We start from the raw sequence: 12910 nt of genomic DNA on the forward strand, positions 1-12910 counted from the left end.
TCAAAAGATCTGCTCCCTCCTCCTATAGTTTGGTCATAGACAATGCCATGGCTAAAAATGGTCTATTGATAACTTAAAAATTTCCAGGAAGCCTTTAATAATTTTAAAACTTATGAGGAGGAAGGCAGAGTGGGAAACATGCTGGTCTGGAGCGGGTCAGATCAGGAAAGGAATGAGAGCAGAAACGGTTGGGTAATTAAAATCCAAAATGAAATGACCAATTCTGAAATAGGGGTTTTGCCTTATATGTAACTGATGCAGCAACATCAGCGGTGGCCTCCAGCTTTACCGTAGTCTCTAATCGCCCTCGAGTCAAAGCTGGCTAGAGGATGCAAGTAATGACGGTTCTTAAAGATGGCCACGCAAATGACAAAGAAAAGATCAAAAAGAAAGATAGCAATAACCACAGACTCCCAAAAAGCCTACAATCTTCTGACGAAGCCAGACATCAGATGTCCCATTGTCTGGGAAATAATTAGCGCAACAGCGAACTCTAACTTCGAAGAGATAAGATAAATTATGTTGAACAAGATGGCCCACTCAGCAGCAAAAGCAGCCTTTATCAGCGGAAGCACCATGGTTTCATCCTTTACAGCTGAGGATGTACTGTGGTGGTGGTGGTGCTATTACAATTTGTCTCGTTTTTAGGCACGGGAGACTTGCCTTCATCTTTCTCCATCTGTAGTTTTTCAGTAAGAAAGAGCTCCCAGCGGTCACCCCTAAGAAGTGCAGATAGGGTTTGGTAGTAGAGCTGCTGTTGGTCTAGCAGGCGTTTCCCAGCGTGGGTTCCAATCCACATTTTGCCCTGGAACCTATACTACCCTTTCATCAATCAACCAGCCACATGAAAACGGTTATGTTGATTATTTTGGGGCTGAGGAGATGGTGGTCAAAGGGTAGTATAGGTCCCAGGGCGAAACGTGAATTGGTACCCACGATGGAGCATAAAACCTGGGAAATGCCTGCTGAACCAACATCAACAGCTCTACTACCAAACCCTATCTCCACCTCTACGTGGTGACCGCTGGGAGCTCTTTCTTAACGAAAAGCTACAGACGGAGAAGGATGAAGGCGAGTCTCCCGCGCCTAAAAACGGGAGAAATTGTACCAACTGGTCCTCCAGGTTGGGTGTTGGGTAGGGCTGACAACCCTACACGGAAAGCAACTTGTTACGAAGCCACAACAGGAGCCTCGGACAGGGCGGACTTTAAAACGACAGACCCGGCAACGACACGGATCAACGATTTGCGCATTTTCTCATGGAACGTGCGCTCCTTGTACAGAGATGAAGCTGATGAGCAGCTAGCCGATACCCTGTCCCAATATAGGGCTGATATAACAGCGTTACAAGAGATGCGATGGACAGGGACCGGTTTCCTGGAGAAGAGCCACTACACCATATATTATAGCGGTCATCCAGTAAACCATGTGCTCGGAGTAGATTTCTTAGTCAGCCAAAAATGAAACCTGCTGTCATCGACTTTGAAAACATAAGCGAACGGCTATGCACTCTGCGCTTGCGAGGCAAGTTTAGAAATACAAGCCTCATAAACGTTCACGCCCCTACAGAGGAGACTGCAGAGTCGGAGAAGGATACCTTCTACGAGACAGTAAAACGAACCCTCGAGGCCTGTCCCAGATATGATATCAAAATCATACTTGGGGATTTTAACAGTGAAGTAGGGAAGGAGCCTTTATTAAGACGATACGTTGGCTCCCATAGCTTACACGAAAAAACAAATGATAACGGACTGCGGATTATTCAATTAGCAGGGTCACACGAAATGGTTGTTGGAAGTACTTGGTTTGCGCGGAAAGCGGTCCACAAACATACGTGGGCCTCTCCAGACGCGACCACTTTCAACCAAATTGACCACGTGTTGATCGAACGTCGCCACCTCTCAGCCTTGATGAATGTCAGAACATATAAGGGGGACAATATAGACTCGGATCACTATCTCGTTGGCATGGTGCTCCGAGCTCGAATAACAATACCACCAAGAATCCCCTCTGACAATCAGGTGAGAGTGAACACTGAGGCCTTCCACAACACAACCCTCCACGACACCTATAAGAGGGAAATGGATGCCGCAATAACCGCAGTCAACAGAGGACCTGGAGATGAAGCATCAACAAATGATCTTCACAATCACCTGAAGAACGTTATCATGGATACGGCCACAAGCATACTTGGCCCCAGCCGCAAAAGGAGTCGGAACGGCTGCTTTGGCGATGAATGTAAGCTAGAAACGGAACGGAAGAATGCTGCATACCGAGTAATCTTGCATTCTCAAAGAACGCGGGCACGCGCAGAGACTTATCACGAACTCCGTCGAGCGGAGAAGCGACTTCACAGACGGAAAAAGGAAGCCTGGGAGCACCAACAAGTCTGTGAACTAGAAAAGAACAGAGAGCAACCGCACCAGGCGACCAAGTTTTACCAACAAGTCAGCAGGATGAAGCCAAATACACCTCGATGGTTATCCTGCCGAGACAAAGAGGGAAATCTGATTTCCGACAGAATGGGCATATTAGAGCGATGGGTTGAGTACTTTGATGAGCTACTGAACAACCAGAACATCGGCGAATTGGAGGTCCCGCCAACTGAAGACGACGGACAAATACTGCCACCACCAAGTTTAGGAGAAACAGTCCGTGCAATTCATCGGCTAAAAAATCATAAGTCGCCAGGAGCCGATGGAATTACAGCCGAATTGGTTAAATATGGAGGCGACCAGTTACACCAAGTGGTTCATCAACTTGTGCTCAAGGTATGGGACAGCGAATCAATGCCTGACGATTGGCAGCGAGGCATTATCTGTCTCATACATAAAAAGGGAGATATCACACAGTCCAGCAATTATCGAGGTATCACGTTGCTGAGTACCATCTATAAGATATTCTCCACTATCTTGCTAGGCCGAATAGCCCCATATGCCCAGAACATCATTGGCCCATACCAAAGAGGCTTCACTCCAGGCAAATCAGTAACAGATCAGATTTTCTCTCTGCGGCAAGCGATGGAAAAACTGTTGGAATATGGACAACAGTTACACCATCTGTTCATCGACTTTAAAGCCGCCTATGTTAGCATAACCAGGGTAAAACTGTACACGGCCATGAGAGAATTCGGTATCCCGACGAGATTAATAAGACTGACTAGGCTGACCCTGACCAATGTGCGAGGCCAAATAAAAGCAGCAGGATCACTCTCAAGACCATTCGACATCAACAACGGTCTACGAAAAGGGGATGCCCTATCATGCGTCCTCTTTAACCTGGCCCTCGAGAAAGTGATCCGTGACGCTGATGTAAATGCAAGAGGTACGATCCTCTTCAAGTCCACCCAACTACAAGCCTATGCTGACGATATCGACATCATGGAAAGAACGACCTGAGACGTACAAACTGCCTTCATCTAGATGGAGCAGGCGGCGCGAGATCTTGGGCTCCACATCAATGAAGGCAAGACAAAATGTATGGTGGCAACGTCAGCACCGAAGACGAATCAACCAACAACATCAAACCGCACTGGTCAAACACAAACACGAAGAAGAATAAGGATAGGAGAATACAACCGTTTACAATTTCTCCTATCTAGGGTCGAAAATCACAACCGATAACAGCTACGATGATGAAATCCGCGCACGGTTGTTGTCAGCCAACAGAGCCTATTTCAGCTTACAAAGACTGCTCCGCTCGAAACGTCTCACCATAGGGTCAAAGCTCTTACTGTACAAGACTATGATCTTGCCAGTCCTCATGTATTCCTCGGAAACTTGGGTTCTTAGCAAGAAAAATTGCGAACTCTTGGCCGCGTTCGAGAGAAGAATCCTCCGAAAAATGTTTGGCCCTCTACATGAGGATGGACAATTCCGTAGCCTACACAATGACGAAATCTATGAGCGATACCATGACCGTCCGGTTGTGGATAAAATCCGGCTCAATAGGTTACGGTGGGTGGGTCACTTAATCCGTATGGATGAGGATGATCCCACCGGGAAAGTCTATAAGGGCAATATCTATGGTAGGAAAAGAAGACGAGGCAGACCCTGCCTAAGATGGAGCGATGGCGTAGGACAGGACGCCAGACAGCTTTTAGGGATATCGAATTGGTGGACCTCGGCGCAAAACCGGGATGTCTGGAGTTCCTTATTAAGGCAGACCTAGACCGCATACCGGTTGTTGCGCCGTTTATGATGATGATGATGAGGGGATGCTCGGAGAATTTCGCATGTTACATTCATTTAGGTCGATTGAAGGTGGAGTCTGTGACTGTCAATTCTGGTAGATGAAGTCGATTTGAACAAGACTCCGACAAAACGGAGATGAATGTTTTATAAAATGTCTTTCATCCCGCATTTAATTTTCAGAAGTAATCAACCGTCACTTTGAGGGGCTGGACTCTGTTAACTTCTCAAATGCATGGAATTCTCTTACCCCATTCAAACACACTATTTTTCTGGTCTAATTAACTTAACCTAAATTTGTCATACACAACTTACCGACTTGTTTACATCCCTACGTGAAAGCAACCCCCGCTCAAAATTCACCCTAATCCCTCAATAGCCAACCTTCACTTCAGCATTAAAAGTTACACTTAATATAATCCAAACATGCCGAACAGGTGCAAACCCTGACCATCGTAATTCAAACCTTCGCCATAACAATTAATCATCTCCATAATGAAAACAAATGCAACTGATCCTTATCGCATCGTCCGTGTATCGCTGAACCGAAGATAATCCATCCTTGGAGCTTAAATACTTTCCCGATACCCTGATGTTCGGACATATTTCAAAGATACCGTAGAGCTGTTCCAAAGGTGCGAGGCATGTCCAGTCGGATCATGGGTGCATAAAATTCTTCATTGAATTGGGTTTCCTGATGAAAGGCAGGTCACTACCAATCAACTTTGCAAAAAGATACAGATCTGATGTTATGCATGCATATTACATCTACTGAAAATTTAACTAATTGTACGGAATTGGCCAAGCGATGAGCCAAAGGTGCAGTGGTTGCAAACATCTGTTTACTCAAGATCCTCGCCACACACAAGGAGTACTCCAGGCAAATTTGCATTCGGTAATGGGTTTTTGATATTTTTGTCATTGGATATTTCAACCTGTGGTTGGTAGTGTAGAGCAGGGTGCATTGATAAAGTGCTACCTTTCGGCAATTTCGGTTGGTTCTAATGAATGTAGATACTTGAATTTATTACCAACGCCCTATAGGTCAACAGATTTTATTAAGATAAGGAAAAGATACAGTTTTAATTAGAAAGGAATTAAAAGCAATTAAGAAGTTGATATATTTTCCCCCTGCTGCCTGGAGGCAGTCACCCGATACGTCCTTTTAAAACGCTCCTACCGTTCTTATCACTTGGTTTGCCACGTTTTTCTGAGCCACTCAAAACGAATGGCAAATAATTACGAACATGACGGTGGTCGTAATTATAAGGCTAAAACCTACAATCTCCAAAATGGTTTACAATGTGTCATCGGCTCTTTGTCGCTGGAATTGCCTAATGGTCGCAAGCATATACAATGGTTATGGCTGAGCGATTATGATATGATATTACGAATGGTTGGGGACGGAAAAGTGTAATGAAACTTTCAGTGAAAAAGTACAGGATCCCAGTAAGTAAGATTAAAATTGAACTGTCGGCGCTGCTCCCTGTATTTCATATTAAAACCTCGTAAATTGTTCAAAAATTTATGGTTGACCGGGACGAGCGATAATGAATCTCAATTACTGATTGATTGGCACTGATTAAACACTGAGATGTTTCCTTTGAAGGATGGGCCGACAAGGAAACTAAACCGATGCGTTTTGATATCTCACTGGCGTCCGACACGAATTAATAACTCCAAACTTGATAGGATGCGAATTGATGAAATATGTTTCCTAGAAAACGGTATGGAAAACGCATTATAGGCACGCACCTGCGAAATATCTTTGATACTTAATGTAGTACCACTTCTGCGGCAAAGATAGTCTAGCAGCACATCCTTCCAGTACGATCGATATGAAATTAATCCCAAGTCGGAAAGTGGTTTTTCTGGTGAACCGACTTTTCCTTCGACGCGTGTCAGAAGGTAGCCTGAAAGTAGAATGGATAAAACATAAATTAACCATCAAGTCAATGCCGGGTTTATTTAAACAGGCGAAATTAAAAAATTAAAGGCAATTTTCTTGTAAAAATGTTGAATATAACAATCTTTGATAGGTTTGATTAAGGGCGTACGAGCTTATGTCATTCGATGCCCTGACGCAATTTATATATCCAATACGAAACAAGAAGCCTAATTGCAGCTTGCACCATAATTTTCCACTTAATTTGCGTGAAACTTACACGAACTGCTGTTTAAAATAATTTCTTTATAGTCGTTGACTTCAAATTAGTTATCTGAACTAAAATTATATATCAAACTCGGGCTTACGCGGCAAAATACAGGCCTGAGAATGCATGCTGTGACACTTCGAGTTCGAAAGTGGTCTTAAACTCAGATAATCAGCGGATGAAGGCATAAATTATACAAATTAAGGATAAACGAATGTGTAATTTGAGCCCCAGATAACTCGGGTGTCAGTACTTCTATCTGAAATCAGTAGCTTCAAGGCAAACCTTCTGAATATAATGAAAAGGAGAACATCTCCATTTTGACAATGCACGACTATATTCTTTAGTGCTCGAATTAAATAAAAAAATCAAAATAGTCTCGCAGTTTAAACGGGTTTTTATTTGCTATATTTAACCATGGAATATGGATTATAGCGTCACTACCCCCTTTTACTCTGGAGAGCCTATTGGTAGCAAGCACGAATCCGAGTTGTAAGGCGGGTTCTTATAATCTGCAAGACGCCGATCCAGATTAAAGGATATCACAATTGCCCAGTTCGTTCACAATGACGTACGATCGTCACACAAATTGCTTCCACCGATAGCGGTTTCAGCGAGAAATCAGACGCATGACTCATTCAGCCCGGATTCTTCAAGTCAAAATGAACGCATCGTGCACTTCTCTTTCTGACTACACTTTCTTCCGAGAAAAAAAGACTTTAGCCGGGTCAAGGGACCCTTTTGATCGTGCCTAAAATGGTATGCGCCTCGCTCAAGGACTTCGAATGAGCCTTCCTGAGATGGCTGCCCCGGCTTCTGGGAGGCATGCGCACGTCAATGACGTTTTTCGCATGGTTGATGCTCGTCGCTTCATCTTCCGTGCTGCGTCCTTAAGTAGACGCGAAAATCCAGGTCCGGTGCAGGGTTGCTAGAGAGTCTTATATTCTCCTTGTATATCATCTCCTCGATAGGTTGCCCGGAGACCAAGTAGAATGAATAGCGATGTTGGTGACCAAGGAGTATCGTCTGGAACCAATAAGGTGGTATAATGAAACTGGGGGAAATAGGATGGCCAAACGACCATCCTGCGTGGCCGCAAATGACATAGAGGGAAGAGCTATCCCAGAAATCTAAAAAGTTGGCGAAATTGACCGTTAAGGTCCGCCCGCAAATACTGCAACTCCGTCAAAGTGCTCGGTTGACACGTTCTTGCACGCCTCTGTGCTAGCCAGGCTCGAGAATGTTGGGGGAGGATCCTTTGAGCACTTTGATCCCTCACGTGTCATTAGTACAAAATTAACGTGTCTACACCTGGTTTGAATTAGAAGATAATTTGTTAGTCTTAAAATGAAAGGTGTCTCTACCGATACGTGAGTCAGCACCGGATCTAAAAATCAGACAAAGAAGGAATTCGCGATGGCCTAACGAAAAAAACCAGAACGCGAGCTAAACCTGAAAAATAAAAAAAACGGCTCAACCGCGCGCGTTAAGCCGTAAGTCTCCTGACCCGAATGCCGCGATCGAGAAGGAAGATCCACGACGAATCACATACACGTTGCTTCTTCTGCCTCAGATGGTTATTGAAGCGCAGCTCCTGAGGTTCCCTCCCATCCTTACCATCCTCTTCTTCGCGGCACTCGGGTCCGGACACTTACGGCTGCACGCGCGCGATCACTTCTTTTATTTTCCAGGTTTAGCTCGCATTCTAGTTCCGGTGCTGACCTACGGTAGAGAAACCTTCCATTTTAAGACTTTTTAGGTTTAGCTTGCGTTCTGGTCTATTTCGTTAGGCCGTCGCGAATTGGTTTGTTCGTTGTCTCAATTTTAGATCCGGTGCTTACCCACGCATCGGTATAGATACTAATAATAATAATTTTGTTCTAATGACACGTTAGGGATCAAAGCGCTCAAAGGACCCCCCCACATTCTCGAGCCTAGCTAGCACAGAGGCGTGCAAGAACGTATCAACCGAACACTTTGATTGAGCTTCAGTATTTGCGGGCGGACCTTTACGGTCAATTTTGCCAACTTTTTAGGTTTCTGGAATAGCTCTTCCCTCTAAGTTGTCTTCGGCCACTCAGGATGATCATTTGATGTTCCTATTTCTCGAAGGTTCATTACAGCGGTCTTTAATCTCCTGAGCCTAATGCCATTGGACTGGCGGTGGTACACAGTTGCCCGGTGACGTTCAAAGCCGTGAAAATTTGCCTAACTCAAAGAAAAGGTAGTACTCGAGCTACGTTCCCTGTTAACCAACTATAAATGTCGGCACACGCGAAACGTGGAATCCAGTCTCGACATAGAGCCTCGGCACCAGATTGTGCCGAAATCTCCTTCAGAAGTATCATCTCAGGCCACCGCGTGAACCGTGAAACCTTATAAGTCTCACAAAGGGCCAATTAAATCGAGATGGATTGCATGAAACGCTTGGTAGACCGAGGGAACACACCTACCACTTTCCTACCATATTTCGTAGTCTTACACTTCCGCTATGCGACACACTGTCTGGCTACAGCCTAATGTCTTCGTTCATGGACGGCCAGAAATACTTTGTTACTTTGACTACCCGTTTCGTTGTCCGGATGCCTGGGTTCGCTAGATCTTGACGGCGTGAAATACTTCCTTACAGAAATCGACCGGAATATATATCCTTGGTCGCTTGTCCGAGGTTTCGCAGTATATACTCGACTTCGAGCCGAAGATAGAAATTCCTAAATGTATATTTGGAGTTACTTCTGAGGTTCTCAAAAAGTCTCATTATTTGGCATCTCCGCGATTGCCTGAAAATCCTATCGTGGCGGGGATCTTGAGCTCTGTAACGGGATGAAGCATCGGCAATTAAGTTATCTTTTGCAAACACGGGTTTAATTATGGAAGTAACCTGGGTGATAAAGTCCCAAAATTGATGAGGGAACGACTTGTCGGGCTTCAGTTTCAAAGCAAAGGTGAGTGGCTTATGGTCCGTAAACACTGTAAACGGCCTGCTTTGAAGGAAATCCTGAAAGTACAGCAACTCCCTTAATGAGACGAACTGGAAATCTGAATACGGCCGGCCTGTCGGCTGCACTGTTGCCTAACTCTGCTAAAATACGGGGGAGGAAGGCTCGGCAGAAGAAAACTTTAGCCGCAAAAGAGAAGACACTACAAGCTTGCCTGTCAGAGCCTTTTCCTCCGCCTGTACCCGCTAAAATGGATGAAAGGGAAGCTGGTAATGTGGACGCAACCGGTCTAACGTCGGTATGTGAAAACAGATCCATGCAGCCCGGACAACGTGAACCTGGGAGGGCTTCTAACCGACGACAATGGAAGACACTACGAAAGAAGGCGAAGTTTCTGGGGAATGAGCACATGGACATTGCTGCGCCACCAAATGTGGCGATATCCAGAAAAATCGGACGCAAGAAAGCGGAACTTTTGGCGGAAGTTGAGGACAAGCTGGTAACTCCGGTGAGATCCACACTGAACGCAGCAGACTTTTCACTTAGCGGCGGTTTTCATATTAGACTGCACATATGACTACAGACATAAGAGTTAGTCAAATCAACCTGCAGCATGCCAAAGCTTTTTTCGTCTACTGACAGCAAAGCTGGCAAAGTTACAGGGCTGTCCTTATATATTTCTGGTTCAAAACAGAATCTCTGGTATTGGATCAGTCAAAGGGATGAGGAGCTTCTTCGATGAGAGATCCTCGAGACCGAGGGTTTGCGTTCTGATGTCAAAATTGTTAGAGGCAACCATGCTGAGATAATTCTCTTCCCAGGACCTTGTTGCGGTCAACTTGCAATACCAGGCTAATGGTAAGAGGTGAAACGTCACAGTTGCCTCTGTTTACTTACCCTATGATTTTTTGTGTCCTCCGCGCCACAAGAACTAAGGGATCTGGTAGTGTATGCAGAATCAAGTGGCCTTGAATTTTTAATAGGTTGTGATGCGAACGTTCAGCATATTTGTTGGGGAGTAGCAAATGCAATCCTAGAGGAGAGAAGCTGTTTGATTTTATCACTTCAGCTGGTCTGATGACCACGAACATAAGGTGCGCTCCCACGTTCGTGGGGCCAAGAAGAAGTGAAGTAATTGACCTAACAATATGCACTTCAAAGTTGTTACAGTTGCAAATAAACACAACGTGCATCAAGCAATCAAGTATATGGGGAGAGCCATTAGGTTTGTATACGGCAAATTGCGGGAAGATGAGAAAGATTTGAAGGCGGGTCCCACCCAACCGTATACTTGCGGATGGGCAGAGGAAAAAGAGGTTTCGAGAAAAGGAAGACGAACATCCAGGATATTAGCAGGTTCCCAAAAAACAAAAAGGCATACCACCCGCTTTGAAGAAAGGTCCTAAAACCTCGGTAGGCGGGAAAATAGTGTCTAAAACACCAAGGGAGCCGATGTCTCAAAACGTACACAATGGTTGAACTAAGGTTGGCAATCATTATTTCAAGCACGGGTAGCATGTCCTATGCAAACATACTAAGAAGAGTGAAAGCTGACCCAGATCTCAAATTTACTTGCGTGCTCAAAAGCATGAGATCGTTATACAATGCAAGGACCTAGATGAGGTTAGGTAGATAGGCGTATGGAGGTACACAGACGGCGACCACCCGGCTGCCAGCAGAAACAGCGCGCAAGCTGCTGGATGTCAGAAAGGTCCGCATTGGATGGGTAGTTTGTCGCCTTAGAGAGCAAATCTCATTGAAGAGACGCTTCAAGAGTCTCTCGTACGGACATCTAGCGAAAGTTTGCACAAGTGAGCCCGATCCGTCTAGCCGATGCAGACGCTGTGGTGAAACAGGTCACATTCGGTTGTGGATCTGACTTTTGTTAGTCCTTCACTAGCTCGCGATATGTCTTGGAACGTCCGTAAACAGTACACCCATAGTGATCACCAGGCAATAGTCTTTGACCTGAAGAGCAAGTCAAGCGGTTGAAAATCTGCTCGTCCAAAATTGAGGAGAACGTCGGGTTGTTCTGGGAAAGCAATTGATGAGGAAACTTTCATAGATGTGTGGTTGGACCAGGACACTATACAAGGTACACCATCGGAAAGAGCTCTCCATATCACGAAGTGTATCACGAAGACATGCGACTCATCGGTGCCGTGACGTTACACTTTACCCAGTAGAAGGCCCAACTGCTGGTGGAATAGTGAATTGTCAGATTTCGGTCCGCGTGCCATGGGACCAGACGAGCGGCTCAGAGAGCAATCGGTATAGTTGATCAGGAGATGAAACAGCGAGCTTACAAGGAAGCCCGAAGAAACCTTAAGCTGGCTATACAGCGAAGCAAGAGGGACTGCTTCAAGCAACGCTGCGCAGAGGCGGATATAGACTCATGGAGAAGCGCCTACTGAGTTGTAATGGGAGATTTAGAGGTCAGGCAGCTCCACAAATTGCATGTCCCGATCTCCTACTGAAAATCGTTCAGGGTTTATTTCCTCAGGAGAACACAAGGACTTATAGCCTACAGACGTCTTTAGATGTGGCGGTAATAAGTCCAGTGACGAAGAAAGAAGTACTGGAGATTTGCGGTAGGCTGGGAAACAGCAAAGCGCCCGACCTCGACGGCATACGCAACAAAGCCCTTAAGCTCCCTCAAATCCAGGCCAGACATATTCGTAGAGTTGTTTGAAGCATGCTTCGCAGATGGGATCTTCCCTGAGACATGGAAAAAACAAAAGTTAGTGTTGTTGCCTAAACCAAGTGAACTTCATGGTGTATCATCTTCCTACAGGCCTATATGTTTATTGGACACTATGGGGAAATTTTTGGAAGGCTTATCAGGCCGACAATTTGGTTTCCGTATGGGTAGATCAACCGTCGAACTGGTCACTGGTTTAGCAAAAAAAGTTGAGCACGGAACGGGTGGCACTAGCAAGTATTATGCTCTGATTACCCTTGACGTGCAAAGTGCGTTCAACTCTGACAGTTGGAACCTTATAAGGAGGTCATTGGCGGCAATTGATGTACCAAGTTACTTAATTGCGCTAGTCGGCAGCTACTTTACAATAGAACGCTCTGGAACGAGACAGACAATGGAACCAAAGAATACATTGCGTCGGCGGGTGCTCCACAAGGCTGTGTTCTAGGGCCACTATTGTGGAACATCATGTATAATCATGTCCCCAATGGCCCAGTTGCTAGCGAGGTAACAATAGTGGGTTACGCCGATGACAGCGGTAATTATTGTTGCAAAAGATCTGACGGATGTGGAGTTGTATTCATCCGAAGCAATTACTGCTATGGAGAAGTGGCTGGAAGATGCAGCTCTTGTACTCCCGGAGAATGAAACAGAGGCGGTGCTTATCATAAAACCACTGCCCGTATCTGAATGGGGAAGCATATCATCACTTCAAAGCCAGCAGTTAAATTCCTTTGAGTGATGCGAGGCTGAATTTTAAGCAGCACTTACAAAATGTTTGCACCAAGGCGCCCAATGTCAACATGGCCTTGGCAAGGATGATGCCAAATGTTGGAGGACTGCGATGCACTCGTGGACTTCTTATAGGTAGAGTGGTGGGTCCTATACAACTTTACGCAGCGCCAATTTGATTAAAAGCATTGAATA

The 12910-nt window shown here is 45.3% G+C and overlaps 1 protein-coding gene across 1 annotated transcript in view; it reads right to left on the reverse strand.

The window, feature by feature from the left end:
* LOC119650180 (histone acetyltransferase KAT7) overlaps window positions 1-12910 on the reverse strand; it is a 192875-nt gene that overhangs the window by 6210 nt on the left and 173755 nt on the right. Inside the window, exon 5 of the mRNA XM_038052736.1 lies at window positions 5946-6103. Within this exon, the coding sequence (XP_037908664.1) occupies window positions 5946-6103 (158 nt within the window). The remainder of the gene's footprint in view (window positions 1-5945; window positions 6104-12910) is intronic.

This window comes from Hermetia illucens, chromosome 1 (assembly GCF_905115235.1).
Source record: "Hermetia illucens chromosome 1, iHerIll2.2.curated.20191125, whole genome shotgun sequence".
Classification (NCBI taxonomy): domain Eukaryota; kingdom Metazoa; phylum Arthropoda; class Insecta; order Diptera; family Stratiomyidae; genus Hermetia; species Hermetia illucens.